We start from the raw sequence: 16,187 nt of genomic DNA on the forward strand, positions 1-16,187 counted from the left end.
TGTCACAACACTCATGGCTCAGTGTCCTTAGCTGGACTCTCAGGGTTTCCATCCTTTTGCCCATATCCCTTTCTGGTATCATCTCCCATGACTTTTCTTCATACGTTCTAGGCCCCAGTAATGGAACTCTGAATGTTACCTGTGAAAATCCCCTCCCATGCTGCCATTACATTTTCCCTGTGCTGTTCCTTCTTCCCGGGTGCCTCTCTATCCCCTTCTGCCTCCCTACCCTTTTCCCCTGCAGTGTTCTCCATCTCTAAGCATTTCTAAGCATCCATACCTCAAGGTTCTGTCCAAACCTCTGGTCCTTTCTTGTCTAGATATTTTCCAGTGTTATGCCTTCCAACTCCTTTTCTCCATGCTCAGTGACTCCTTCATGGACTTTTTCTGAGCCCTGGGGGAAAAACTTTCTTTTCTCTGTTGACTCCCATAGCAGTTAACTTTATAGTTGGCATTAACACACCCTCCCTTGTCTTATGCATATACATTTCTTTACTCCCCTGTTTGACAGCAAGTCCATCCAGAGGAGCTATCACATTTTATGTATCTTGTATCCTAGAGTAACTTGCATATTATGGGTGTTCAGTAATATATAATGAATAAATGAAAAGATCAAGGCATAAGATATGAGTGCTAAAGGCTGGAGAGGGAGCAGGTAGGTGAGGCAGATTCATCTCTTTCCCTTGGCAAGGTGAACTGATGGGAACATCTGTTTCCACCACCCCCTATCCCCATCTCCCATGCCACTCACATGTCCTCACACTCAGACTGACTCTCAGGATTATTTTTTGACCACGGAGCAGGAAGGCATGGTTCATGATGATTTAGGGGACAGCTCATAGTATAGACCGGGGACCCTGACCATGCCCATTATACTTTCAAAATGTCTCAGCATATATATTAAATTGAGCAGTTAGTGGTTAGCTATCTTGTTGTTTCCACTCCAATTCGATTGATAAAGAATGTGAAAGAAAAAATATCCTAACTGCAGAGAAATCTTCAGGCAGGTCTCAAGATAACATGATTTTTTTTAAAGAGATGACAATGATATAAAATAATGAAAGGAGATCTGTGGGGATGCTTAACAATTTCACATTTTTGCCTTCCAGGAGACGGAGCTGTTAGATCTCAGCCTTGTCAAGGATGCCAGATGTGGGAAACATGCCAAAGCTCCCAAGGTAAGAAGTGGAGTGTTGTGCACCCGCCAGATGCTGCTTTGAGGATTTGGCCGTGTCATGGTATCAATTAATTGCCCCAGTTAAAAGTTTCTCTGTTGTAGATGTTGTAAAACACAATAAAACAGCCAGTCCTTCCAGAAGCCTGTATGCCCTAAACATTTCCACTTTTGTTCAAAGAAGGCAACAGTGAGTAAAAATATAGGCAGTTGGACACGGGGACTCGCTTTCTGTCCTCTAATTTTCGTGTTGCTTGAAAAATATATAATGAGGCCAAAGTTTCTGGGTAATTCTAAATAGTTAAAATGTTCTTGAAGTTACTTGGAAACTTCCTGGAGCCTCATATGCCTACATTAACTAACTCTTAGACATGATGAATAAGACTGTAATTCAAATACTTTATAAGTAATATCACTTCATCCAAAAAGCCAAAGGGTGTGAAGTCCTTCTATAAATGTTACTAGTGAAGACCCGGGGAAGTTTGGGATCAGTTGTGTGGCCTGTCAATTTGTTTTTGTCTGAAAACCTTACTGAAGAAATACTCAAAGCAGTGTTTGTGATTTTATTTCCTTTTTTTTTTTTTGAAGATTATTTAACAAATGTTGAGTAAAGAATATACAAATTTTTTTAAACTTAGATTCTGGTTGAGTATAGTAACAAACTGCATTGACTTGCCTGTACAGTGGGAAACTACTCTTTATTGTATTCAAATTTTAGTACGTTAAATACTTCCTTTCTAGCAAAGATAATATTGTCAAATAAGGAAGTACAGGTGCCATTCAGGAACTCTTACCTCTTACCAAAATTGATATAAAACTAGCGATTTTCTATTTGAGTATCTGCCTGCAACTTTTGTTTTATTCTTTAAAAGTCAAAATACTTTCTTTGACATCAAAAATTATCTGTTGCTGTGGAGAAACAGAAAGAAAAAAAAATCACCTGGAAGGATCATTCTTCAGATACATAACAGTGCAATATTTGCTGGCAAATTCTGCCATGGAATGAACACCCAAATACTGGTTTTACTGCTGTAGGAGTTAAGCTGATCTATAGGAAAATGTGAAAAATGAAAAGACAGAAAAATCTGAATTATTTTCAAGAAGGTTTCTAGATCTGTTTTCATGTGCAAATAGTCTATTAGTTGTGTTGCTCTCTTCATAATATAATCAAATTTTAGTAGTTTGGTCTTTTAATTTTGTAGCAAGCTTATCATTATTAATGCTTCCTTGATGATTCAGAATTGTTTAATGTTTAGTGTAGGAAAGAAGTTCTTTCTTCTTCTTTCCCCCAAAACATTCCAGCCATGTTTCAGGTAAGCCTGTTAGTTCCAAGAACTGCATTGATAGCAGAGTTATAAAGTTTGCCTTTAAATGCTAGTTCATTGGCCTAACTTGAAATTTGATGATCAATATTGATGATAAAGACTACTGCTGCCTACACTCCCGTAGAGCCCCCTTTGTCTGTAGGCATCAGAGGTGGAGTTGGCATCTCTGCCACCTGGAGTTTCTTTCTGGCTTCCCTCTCTCTCTTTTATTGTAGCATTCAGCCTGCTGATCAGTTCAGTGTTTCATTTATGGACGCGGTTGGATACGTGTCTATTGAATGAGGATAAATGAATAGAACTAGGATCTGTGCTATGCTCAGCTGATAAACCACTATTAGGTCCTAAAATATTTCTCTTAAGGACAGACTTGGATACTCGGAATACTCTGACCTTTACTGTTTTGTTTTGTTTTCTTTTGTTCCCCCCCCCCCCCCCCCCCACTTAAGATTGCTTTCTCTGTGGATTATCTGTGTCCTTGGCATTTTTCCACTCTGTTCCTTGCTGGTGTTCAAGAACTTCAGTCTACTTTAATATTTTAAAACCTGGGTTCTGTTGTGTGACCTTCCTGAGACTCAGGCTTCCTCATTGGCTACATGATGATAATGATAACAACAACAATAATAGTAACTAAGATAATAATGAATGGGCACTTCGTATCATTACTATAATGGCTAAATTAAATAATTCCTTAGGAAATCTTTAGCAGAGGAGTTCTCAAATTTGACTGCCTGTGGAATCACCTCAAAAGCTTTAAAAAATGGTAATTTCTGTTTCCTAATCCCAAAGATTCTGGTGCTACAAGATTCTAACGGGTGTTGTAGTGTGGATATCAGGGCTTTTGAAAAGCAGATTTGTAGCAAAATTTGAGCACCACTGACTTAACAGATCACTGATATTTAATAGGCACTCATTAAATATTAGCCACTATTGTTGGTATTATCATTGTTATTTTTATATTTAATATTAAAAAAATTCAATCATATTTGCAGGAAGTCAGGTTTTAATTTCACTTTATGTGGAAAAGTTTATGTTGTAAAGAGAGATTGAATTGCGGGGTTTGGATGAAAGTGGCTTTGTGGATTGATAGGCGAGAAAGAAGTTGATATGACTCTCAGTTTAGAAGTCTTTAAGCTGCAAGGGGAGCCTGGGCGGCTCAGTCAGTTAAGCATCTGACTCCTGATTTCAGCTCAGGTCATGACCTGGCAGTTCGTGGGAGCAAGCCCCACATCAGGCTCTGTGCTGACAGCATGGGGCCTGCTTGGGATTCTCTCTCCCTCTCTCTCTCTGCTGCTTCCCTGCTTGCTTGCTCTCTCTTTCTCTCTCTCACTCAAAATAAATAAACTTTAAAAAAAAGTCTTTAAGTTGCAAAAGAAAACCCCAGCTCAAACTGGATAAATAATTAAAAAGAAAACTTATTAGAAATGATTGCAATGTATTGAAAATTCCAATGGAAGTCTCACTCAGCTGCTCAAAGACTATCACCAGGGAACAGATACTTCTTTCTCTTGCCAGTCTGGCTTCCAAGGTGCCAGAGGCAATTTCTCTTCCATCCTCAGGATCCCGTTGGTGGCCATCCTCCACTCACCATCACTGGCACCTCCCGGGTCCCCCACATTAGCAGCAGTTCAGTATGGGGACCAAAAGAGAAACAAGCTTCCCACGTATAACCACCTTGTAGAAGAAGGCCTATGGCCGGAGGAGGAAAACTAAATAAGAGGAGACCATAGTGTTGGCTGGAACAAAAGCAGTAGGACTGATGGCATAAGAATAAAAAGTGTCAGGATAGCAGTATGGAGTGAGACAAGCCCAGTAAGGATGAGGAGTCAATGGAACATGAAGACAGATTGAGTGCAAGACTTTCTGCAGGGGTTTACAGACCATCAAGGAAGGAAGAACATGTGTGGAGCAGATATTATTTATCAAAATACTCAGGCACCCCTCAAATATTTATCTGTGCATGCATATTATTTTTGTTTTCCACAGCATCTCATTACATAAAAATTCACAATCTAGCTGAAGACGAACTGTTTTCTATGCCTGCTGTGATTGGAAATAACATTTAGAAGAAATGGAGAAGTGTCTATGTGCTGCCCTGTTAATGAATTTTAAATGTCGACTCCCAGCACAGTATATGAAATTCCAGATCGGCTTTTCTGTATACAGCCTTTGTCCTAGTTATCAGTTTCAAAATTTCTCACTGGAGAGAAATTGGAAGATTTTTATCCACATATAAAAACGTAAAAGAAAAAAAAAACATCTTGTCCTTTGAAATCTAAAAAAATGTATTTATGTTTCCTTCTTTGCTCTCTCTCTCCCTGCCTCCCGCGCTTATAAAGCACGTGTAGAGACAAGGTGCTCTCGGATGCGCCTCTTGCGTGTGCTGGGTACACATATTCTCTGCATGTTCATTTCAAAAGGAGCTTTTTTAAAAAAGTAAAGTTTATCCCTGTGGTTTCTCTGGGTTGCTGACCCAGCAGATCAGTTTAGTGGCACATGTACAGCATTAATAAAATGAAATAGATCTGGCTAGAATGAATGAAAAATATCAGCGTTTTGTGCAGAATAAGTTTGTTTGGTGAAACTTCTTTCATGCATGTGAATGTGTGTTCTGGATCAACAAAAAGTGCGTTTTTTACTCTACACCATGTCATAAAGGTTTAAAAATGCTGCTGAGAAAGATAGTTTCTTTATCCTCAGGATTCTCAGGATGTATTTTATCTATAGGTGTATTTGAAAAGTAGATGGAACCAGAAAACTGGAGATGTGGGTTTGGATGCCAGCTCAGTCAGTAGCCTACTTCTCTCTGTGCCTCTACTTCCTCATCGATGAAATGGGGCATGTGGGGGCCACAGGGTTTTAGGTGTGGAATTTGGGTTAACCCTTGATTCCAACTTTTAAAATGAGAAGTTAATCAAGCCAAGGCACTCCGTCTTGTAGATTATAAAATTAATGTTGAACAAGTTTGTATCAACTAAAACTTCTTGCATTGGTCATAGGAAACCAGGTGCACTTAATAAAAAATCAGGTCACATTCTAACCAAGGTAAGGTGCAATGCAAACAAAAATAAAAGGAAGGAAGAGGGGCGCCTGGGTGGCTCAGTCGGTTAAGCGCCAGACTTCAGCTCAGGTCATGATTTCTTGGTTCGTGAGTTTGAGCGTCGGGCTCTGTGCTGACAGCTCAGAGCCTGGAGCCTGCTTCAGATTCTGTGTCTCCCTCTCTCTGACCCTCTCCAACTCTCACTCTTTCTTTCTCTCAAAAATAAATAAACATTGAAAAGTTAAAAAAAAAAAAGGGGGAAGGAAGGAAGAAAGAAAGATTTATGCCGAACTTTGCACGTGGCTTCTCGAAAGCAATTGTAGGATTGCTGTGGACTCCATAGAGACTGTGTACTTAAGGAGGCTCTCCTAGGCTTTGAACATGAAAATTCTGTTGTTGACATTCACTCTCAATAATACTTGCAGCAATGCCACTGAAAAATATTTCTATAGTTTAACTTCCAAATTGTGTTTCATCCAAAGAAGACTGCTTCATGTGCTTTGCTGACAATTAACCAATTCATTCTATTGATAAAGGGCAGTTTATTTCAGATGTGTAATGTTACTTGGAATACAGATTCCTGGTAAATATCTAGATTACAATTAAGTTCTATGTGGCAAGTAGTATCACTACAACCACATAAGGCAGATTAGAGTAAAATGAAATTTTAAAAATTGATCAGTTTTAGTTTTCTGAAACCCCAAATGAAAATGATGGCTTTTAAAATCATTAAATGCAAAAAATAAATAAGATAAGATAAAATAAAATAATTAAAAGCATATTTGGAAAGGAACATACACCACAGTGCCTAGCCCTACAAGCAGACTCCAGCATCCCACTGGGGGGCGGGGGGCAGATAACAGATCAGTCCCACTGGGACCCATAAAACAGGACAGAGATCATTGACCATGAGTGGTGGAGAGGCTTGCTGCTTTGTAGAGTCATCATGGAGTATGTTCTCTTTTTAAGATGAGGTGATAGGAGTAGAGATACTAATTAAGAAAAGGAAGAGCATTCCAGGCAGAGGGCAGAGCAAGACTAAAGGTGCTGACGTGGGAACATACTTGGTATATTTGAGGAATAGCAAGGAAGCCAGTTGTCGACAGTGGCGTGCAAGAGAGAAAGGATGATGAAATCAGAGAGGTAGCCAGGGACCACATTATTCTGGCCCTGTAGACCAGGCTTAATGACTGTGGCTTTTTCTTCTGCGAGAACGAAGAAGGGATCTGAGAGTTCTGAATAGAGTAGTGACAAGATCTGATTTTGCTTTTCAAAACATCACTTGCCACTGCATGGAGCATAGACCATAGAAGAGAAAGGAAGAAGTAGGGACGCCAACCAAATGGCTATTGCTAATATCCTGAGTGGTGCTGATAATTATATTAACTGAGAGATGTAAAGGTAAGGGGGAGAAAGAATGTCAGAATCTGAATTTGAAGGTGGCACCACAAGGTTTGTTAATGTGTGGGATGTGAGGTATGAAAAAAGGATTCAAGAACAATGCTTAGTGTTTGGACCTGGAAAAGTGGAAGGACTGAGCTGCTGTGTCCTAAGCTGGGAAGGAAGAAAGAAACACATTTAAATAGAAAAATTCAGAGTTTTGCTTCTTTGTTTGTTTGTTTGTTTGTTTGTTTTTGGATATTTAATGTTTGAGGTGTCTGTTCCACTTATACCTGATGATGTCGTATTTGGATATACAGATCTGCTGTTCAGGGGAAAGGTTGGCCATGGAGTTGTAAGTGAATATTTAAATCTCAAAGCTAAATGAGGACTCTTAAGGAATATAGGTGTAGAAGAAAGCAGGGTGATGTCTGAGCCCTGGGACCTCCAGCACTTAAACTTTTAAAAAATGGAAAAGAGGGACGCCTGTGTGACTGTCAGTTGAGCGTCGACTTCAGCTTCAGTCTTGATCTCATGGTTCACGAGTTCGAGCCCCACTTCAGGCTCTGTGCTGACAGCTCAGAGCCTGGAGCCTGCTTTGTGGATTCTGTGTCCCCCCCCCGCCCTCTGCCCCTCTCTCACTCGTACTCTCTCTCTCTCTCAAAAATAAATAAAACATTTTAAAAAATGGATGAAAAAGAGTCAGGAAAGAGGCCAAGAATGGTATGTAACTAAGAGAACTGAAAACAGGGGCTTCAAACAGGTATCTGTATCCCAGTGTTTATAGTGGCATTATTCACAATATATATGTACCACAGTGGATTATTATTTAATCTATAAAGAAATGAAATTCTGACACAGGCTCTACATGGGTACACCTTAAAGACACTATGCTAAATGAAATAAACCGGACACAAAAGGACACATACTGTATGATTTCACTTATATGAGGTAACTAGAGTAGGCAAATCCATACAGCCAGAAAGTAGAATGACAGTTTCCAGGGGCTGGGAGGAGGCAAGAATGAGAAAATGGGAAGTTATTATTTAATGGGTACAGAGTTGGTTATGACAACATTAAAAAGTTCTGGAGGTGAATGGTGGTTAATGATTGCATAACACAACAATGACTATTACCTAATGTCACTAACCTATACACTTGAAAATCATTAAAATGGTAAACTTTATGGCATACATATTTTACCACAATTTAAAAAAAAAAACAGGAAAAAAGGAAAAGACAGAAGGAACAACCCGTGAGGACAAGAATCAGAAGAGAGTATTTTCTGGACATCTAAAAAAGGATTTCAAGAAGGAGGGAGTAGTCATTTACATAAAATGGTGGAATTTCCTTCTAGTTTTTTCTTCTCACTTTTGTACACTTTTAATTTTATTGAAGTTACCATTTTATATACGCTTTATTTTTTCCCACATATTATCAGCCTTCCCTGCTAATATCCAAAATAGGCTATTTATTTAAGGGTTGTCGAATCCCAAATAGCTCATCATAGGATCCGGATGCCAATATATAAATCTCATAATGAGCTGTTATTTGGATGTTCTACAACAGTGGTTTCAATGAATCATCTATGAGGCCGGGAGTTGAAATGAGTGCTTTATTTATTGTCCCCCTTTGCTGATTATAAGCTATTTCCCTAACTTTGTACAGATTCCACCATTGTGTGAAGCCACGGTCATAAAATTTGTTACAGATATTTGAAGTTGAGGGAAGAAAAAAACCTTTTGTAGAATAAAATAAAGGTTTCTCTCTTTTTCTCTCAATCGCTAAGGAGCTCTACCTTCAGCCCATATATTCTTGGTTCTAACTATTTCTCAACTTACCTGACATGATGCAAGAATTTTTGTTTGTTTGTTGTCATCCTGTTTCCATAAAAGTATTTATTTACATCTTTACTAAATGGACAAAAATAGAGCTTAAAACTTCACAGAATTATCTGTGTATGTGTAATGGTTTTGACAGCCAGTCACATTTATCTCCAGATGTAAATTATATGGCATGGTTCCTTTTTCATGTTCATTAAATTCCATAGATGTCAGTGGTTTGGTTTCCTTGGAAACAAAAACCTTTATATAACTAGTCAGAGATTTGGTAGCAGAAATATCAGGATGCCGAGGGGGGTAAAGAATGGTTCCTTCGGTAGATACATATTTGCATTTAAAACTCTTCTTCTGCCTTTTCCATGTTCCTCTCACCCTTATGGCCATTCAATAGTGAACAAGAGGAGGTTTTAAAAGCTACCATTAAAGTATAGAATATCTTTTCTAATGGTTAAAAGCTTTTTACTTTTATTTTCAAACAATCACAGACAGGCTAAGTCTTTTCTGGGATGTTGGTGTAAATTCCCAAATTTGAGAAGAGTGTGTGTGTCTGTTATCAAGAGTTAAGTTAGATTTGAACATTTGAGCAATGGCTACATAACTCAGTATATATGTATATTCATCTGTAAAATACTAACTGAACATGTGTGTGGCTGAATAAAGATTCTATGCTTTATATAATAGCAAGTGTGTGTCTTTAGCACCCCACTGTCAAAGAGTTTGAAAGCTCCCTGACGGGTTGTGGAGAGTGAACAGGGGACCACAGTTCTGCCAAGGGGGAAGAGCAGGCTAAGGGCATGGCAGCCATGGATGTTCTCATTGGCCCAGGGTGGACCCCTTGTCGAAGACAAGGTTAGTAATATGTTACTTAAACCTCACGTCTTTTCAGAAGGCTGTGATTCATTTTATCATTGCTCCTATCTGGTATAATTTCAATCTAAACCCAATTTGTTCTACATGTAATGGTATAGAATTGCATTTTGAAAATGTTTCTCAATTTTATTTCTTTCAAATGCAATAATACGCCATCTTGTGGAAATATCTGATATTTATTTCTTAAATTAATTCTGCATGGTGAACTGCCCTCTGAAGGGTTTTTAATCTTGAGTTCTAACGCAGAGATATGAGAAGGACTTGGGGAGCTTTTAAAATCTCCATGTCCAGGCCACACCCTGGATCAGTTGAATCAAAATGTCTGGTGTGGGGCTCAAGCACCACTATGTTTCTTTAAAATTTCCCAGAGTTTCCTGTGTTTGGCAAAGTTTGAAAACAATTACTCTAAGGAAAAAGAGCACCAGGTTAAATGGATAGTCTCTCTTTTTAAAATAGGGATTTTATGTGGTAAGGTATTGAGAATTTTCCTAGAGTATTTGTTTGTCAAAAAGACTAGTTTTAAGTATACTTTCCCTTAAACTTGATTGGCTTTAGTTAACATAAAGTATGTCAAGGTGCTTGTATTAATCTCCTCTGACAAAGTACCACAGACTAGGTGGTTTAAATAACAGAAATGTATTTCCTCATAGTTCTGGAGGTTGGAACGGATCTAGGTATCAGCAAGGTTGTTTTCTTCTGAAGTCTGTCACCTTGGCTTCTGGATGTCTGTCTTCCTTCTTTGTCCTCACATGGTCTTTTCTCTGAACCAATCAATGTCCTAATCCCCTCTTGTTGTAAGGACACCCAACCTATCATAGTAGGGCCCATCCTGAAGGCTTCATTTTAACTTAATTACCTCTTTAAAGAGCTTATCCCAGAATAGAGTCACATTCTGAAGTGCCAGAGATTAGGACTTCAACACATGAATTTTGTGGGGACACAATTCAGCCTATGACAGCATTTCCTTATTGCATTACAAAGCCAAGTTCATGATTTACTTCTGTATTGGGAATACTCCTGTAAGATTATTTAAAAATTGATCTAATATAAATAGATTTGTTCTTTATAATCAATATGATTGTCAAAGTGGATAAAATGGGCAGTAGGAATCATTTCAGAAATAGGCATTATTGCTTTTTAGAAGTGCCTTTATTTCAGAATGTTTTTTTTCTTATTACCCGCACATTCATACTCATTTTTTTGTATGCCAGAGCACCCAAAATGTATCCTTGTGCATTGTAAGTGTTTAATAAAGTATAGTCATTAAGTGCACAAGCTGTTAGGTCAGATGGCCAAGACTCAAAGCCAATAACCAGCTATCGAACTCAGCAAGTTATTCAACACCTCTGAGACTTAGTTTGCCCGTCTGAATTATGGAAAGAATCTCCATGTTTTCCTTACCTGCTTGCCGCAAGACTCAATGATAAAATGCATCTAAAATACCACAGCCTTCACATCTGTTGTATATGATGAATACATTTTACCTTTCATTATGGATGAGTTTTAGTAAGTGAATAAAATACATCTATCACTGATGTTCATATGATGTGTTGTAGTAGCAAAGCCAAGGTAGAGTTGGATAATTTACCTATTTACGGTGGAATTCCGTGCACTACTCTGGATTGCTTCAGAATGACAGATTTACACCTTTGTAGCTCTGGTGTTTATACCTACCAATGGAAATCTATTTTTATATGTTAACTGTACAAATACAAAATTGAAGCACATTTATCATTGGAGCCAAACACCTGCCCACAGAGGGCCATCAGCAATCTATTTGCATTAAGACCTACTGTTTTTTTGGGGGCACCTGGGTGGCTCAGTCAGTTAAGCGGCCGACTTCAGCTCAGGTCATGATCTCTCAGTCTGTGGGTTTGAGCCCCGCATCAGGCTCTGTGCTGACAGCTCAGAGCCTGGGGCCTGTTTAAGATTCTGTGTCTCCCTCTCTCTCTGCTCCTCCCCCACTCGCGTGCTCTCTCTCTCATAAATGAATAAACGTTTAAAAAAAAAACATTAAAAAAAGGCTTACTGTTTTGTTTTGTTTTTTTCTAAAAACTGTCTAGATTTTTCCAAAGGTTAAATAGATTTTCTCAACCATCAAAATAATTTCAGAGCAATTTACTTACAGTTGAGAACATGTTGACATATTTTTCTACATTATGAAGCCATGGAAGCAAAATCTGAAACAGTATTTTGAAATGGAAGAACACAATTTGGGGTCAAAGAGACCCAGATTCAAATCCCAGTGCACACATTAACTGAGAGATGCCAGGAAGGTTTCTTAGTTTCTCTACGCAGTGATAACTCCTGCAAGGATAGGGTTGTCTGGTGAGGTGGATTATGGTTCATAACAAGACACAAATCGTAGTGTCGTATACTTTGGGAGCTCACTCATGGCTACTTAACTATCTGCCTTATGTTCACTTTTCAATTTATTCTTCTTAGCACTTATTGTAGTGTCTGATAGATAATTAAGCATATATAGAACTTAAATTGTTTCCTTTTCAAAGAGTATGTCCTATAGTAATTTGGCATGCAGTTTGACACCTGGTTCAACAGGGGAAAAAACTGGAAGGCAATTTGACATGTGATGTGAACAGGAGAAAAAGTCTGGGGAGGGACGGTAATATTTATGTCTATCATGGAGTTATTGTGACAGTCAAATAATATATATACCTGAAATGGCTTTGCCAGCCATAAAGTGTGATAGAGTGGTATTCATTTGTGAGGCAGCTTGGTAGAGTGGAAGAAACTTAAGAGTATGTGCTCGTTTATTCTCAGAAATTCATTTTCATCATCTTTGTATGGGAAATGGCTGAAAATTCTTACGTTTATTCTATTTACCATAAAAAACATGAAATCCTGTATTGCACACTTTGGGTATGATACCTGACACAAAGTAGGTATGTTTGGGGAGGAAAGAAGACTTGCAGCATAGTTTTTTGGTTTTTTTCCTCTTTTCTGAATGTGAACACAACATCTGTAGCTGTCTAAAATGTGAAATTTCAAGTACCCAGAGAAATAGTATTGATCTTATTTAAAAAGTGCCAATTAAAAGTCAAAATCATGTAGTAAAATTTGCTTCTTCACAGATCTTTGCTAATGGTAGAAATGAAATTTTCTAAGACTGCCAAAATTAATGTGTGTAGAGATTTCTAGGACATGGATTAACCGAACTAAGCCGAATATTTGTTGGTGTTTAACTGTGAACAGGATCACTGGGTCTCACAGGTCAGAATTCACCTTTCAGCTTCACTCACCAAGACATTTTCTCTGTGCCTTTTGGTACTTCATCATTCAGATGTTTCTTGACATTTTAATTTGTATCCAGGTATTACCGATTTCAGGTTAAGACCAGTGGTGCTGGAAGAATTTGCTGATCACTGTTAACCATAAATGGGCGTAACCCTGTGAAGAGTCACTTTATCTTCTCTCAAGAACAGAGAATACTTTATAAAAACAGTAACTCAACATTTCTCCAAGTGAATTCCTTGGAATACTAACAGGTGTTTTCAGATAAAAGTGTTGTCTGGTCAAATATGTTGGGAAGATGCTTGTTTTTTTGTTTTTTGTTTTTTTTTTTATTATTACAGAACTTCTCATAGACTGATATGTTGGACATGGATTGGGGCCAGTTTCCTTTTTTTTTTTTTTTTTGACAATGGGCGTCTTTGTCAAGCATCTCACAGGATTAACGTTCTGTTGAATCACTTTGGTAAATGATTCTGTAGTTGGTTCTTAGGATGTCTATCACACACCATATTGGGATTGGAACACCAGTTTAAGAGTGATGCTTATTCCCACAATAGTGCAGATACCTAATTAAAGATGTTCAAAGACCAGGTTCTTGGGTGATCTAAACCAGAAAGGTCTTTCTTCATGTAAAAATCCATTGGTAATATACGGCAGAGGTTTATCTTGTGCTCCATCATGGATCGTTATTAATTTTAAACTGTATTAGCATTAGTCCGCCTTGTCTTTTCTTCCAAATTTAGACCTTGGCTTTGACAGAAAGCCATCAGCACTTTTAGTATATCATTCAAAGCACAACAGTTTAATTTGTTTCCACGGTAGCTGGAATGTAGTTTGGCATTTAGGCCAGCTTAATGCATGGTATACCACTACAGGTTAATTCCAGGTCCACTGAATTCTTTCTAGGGACCAGTTTCCAATGGCTTTCCCAGTTCTCACTAGTGTAAAATTGATGCCACATGGTTTTATTGGAAGGATCTTAAGTTGAGATAAAGCTTGAGTTGATGTTACATTTAAAGCGGTTGGAAGTTACTCTGGGAGCAACAGTTTTCAAAAGCTGTAGCTTCTTCCTGATTCCCTATAGAAAAGTGTTTCCAGGAGTTGACTTTATGTCTTGAAAGTGAGACTTGAACTCTGTCCCCTTATGTGGAGGGGACAGCAGTGGTTAAGAGGCTCCACCAATGTTATCTTTGTAGCCACAGTTGATTGCTTCATTTCTTCATATCTAGATTTTCTCATCCATAAAATGAAGTTCATAATGCTATTTCAGAGAGTTTTTGTGAGGATGATCGGCTATGATACATTTCATAGTCCTGCCTCTGTGCATGGTAGCTTGTTTCTCTGAAAATTGAAGTCATGAGTTCATACCTTTAATAGACTTGCGATCAGTGTCATTATTTGACAAATTAGACAAATTGCTGCATCAGCCATAGTGTCATTTTTTTTCTCTTAGATATTTACATTTGCCATCTATCTTACCTATGCTTCTCACTCTCTGGCCAAGTTTTCATTTTTCATGATATCTTGAACAGCATTTTTTAAAAAAGAGCTTTGTTCATTATTCGTATTATTAAAATACTAAGGTAATGTTTAAATTTTACATTAAGCATTTCCTTACTGGGATTTGTAATACCTGATTAAAAATTACTTGCCAAACATAATTTTTCTTTTTATGAGTGTTAATTAAAAATTAAATTTCACTGTCTTTATTTGAAGTTAAATAAACAAGTCATTTGGTATCTGTGTATGAATTACAGTTACTTTCAATGTTAGAATACCTTAGTGTGAATTTAATAAGACTTTAAAAAGGCTTTTTTTTTAAGTTTTATTTATTTTAGAGACAGAGAGAGAACACAAGTGGGAGAGGGGCAAAGAGAGAGGGACACAGAATTCAAAGCAGGCTTCAGGCTCTGAGCTGTAAGCACAGAGCCCTACACTGGGCTGAAGTTGTAAACCATGAGATCATGACCTGAGCCGAAGTCAGACGCTTAACCAACTAAGCCACCCTGGCACCCTTAAGCAAGAAGTTTTGTGTGTTGGGACACATACAGATGATCTGGGAAGTTAACTATTCACTTGATTATTTTTGCCATAGGCAAATCTCTACTGTCAAAAATAGAGGTTAGTGAGAGAGATTTATTTTATTTTAGGGGAGTCTGAAAACGTAAGTCTATAGTAATCATTTTCCATTCGTGCAATTTTGTTTGAATATTAAAGATTATTAAAAGGCATTGTCTCCATATATTTACTTACGTATGTGAATACCAGATGGATGAAAATCTGAATAAAATTAATTTCAGATCTTATATTAGTTCTGTCCCACACATATACCTAGGAATGTGGAATAGCTGAATAATGCAAATAAAATTTTTGTTTACATGGTTTTAAAGTCAATAATGCTTCAAATAAATTAGTGCATAATATTGAAAAAGAATAGATCTTAGAATGTTTAAAATAAAAAGTAGGTATTTTATATGAGGTAGTAGTTGATATAACCTTTCGAACCTATGCTGAATAAAGTGTGTAAGTAAGAGCAAGTAGGCTCAATATTTAATTTTATGGCTAGCTGCTCAAAATTTCATGGTTCCAGTTGATAAATCTTAAGTCAAATAATTTACTTCAAGGATACTGTAGAGCATTTGAAATACTGTAGAAGTTTGACTAGAGCCCTTATTTTTTTTCCATTCTTACAGAAAAAAAAAAACCCAAAGTAAATTATTATTCTAGTGTGTAAATTACAAAAAGTCATAAGAGATGGATTCTCTGCTCTGTCAATATTTCCCCTGATACTTAACTGTGTTACATTGTTCTAAATTCTTTAAGTAAATTCTTAGAAATGCTCCAAGTAACTAGAAATTCATCAACCTTCTTTTAATCATGTCCTTAAATGTCCTGCTTTTCATTTGCCAATATTCATGCTCAATTCAAGATGAATTGAGAAACCATGAAGTTGTAAAAGAGAATTAATATATGGAGCTGAATCATGCCTTTGTAAGCTGGAGCTAGTTTCTCTGGCAATAAGATGTTAGACAATAAATCATGTATCTAAAATCGTATAGTTGCAGAGGCAGAGGAAAGTAAGGAAGTTCAAGAGTGTCATCTGACTGTGTTGATGGCCTCTTCACCACAATTAATAAGGTGTGGCTTTGTGAATTCAAGGGCAGAAATTCAGACCGTGGTGAATCTAAGTCCATTCAAAATATTTCTTTTAATCTTGACAACACACACTGCTTTAATAGCATTAGTTGGTATTAGCTGCATGTGGCAAAAATTTCACACACTATTAATTCTAGCACTACATTGGAACA

General features: G+C 37.5%; 1 protein-coding gene across 3 annotated transcripts in view; it reads left to right on the forward strand.

Moving 5' to 3' along the window:
• PLCB1 (phospholipase C beta 1) overlaps nt 1-16,187 on the forward strand; it is a 696,728-nt gene that overhangs the window by 231,976 nt on the left and 448,565 nt on the right. For all 3 annotated transcript variants that reach the window (XM_019462545.2, XM_019462546.2, XM_019462547.2), the window contains exon 3: nt 1,110-1,178. In XM_019462545.2, the coding sequence (XP_019318090.1) occupies nt 1,110-1,178 (69 nt within the window). The remainder of the gene's footprint in view (nt 1-1,109; nt 1,179-16,187) is intronic.

Source organism: Panthera pardus, unplaced genomic scaffold (assembly GCF_024362965.1).
Source record: "Panthera pardus isolate Hobbes unplaced genomic scaffold, ASM2436296v1 HiC_scaffold_25, whole genome shotgun sequence".
NCBI classification, from domain to species: domain Eukaryota; kingdom Metazoa; phylum Chordata; class Mammalia; order Carnivora; family Felidae; genus Panthera; species Panthera pardus.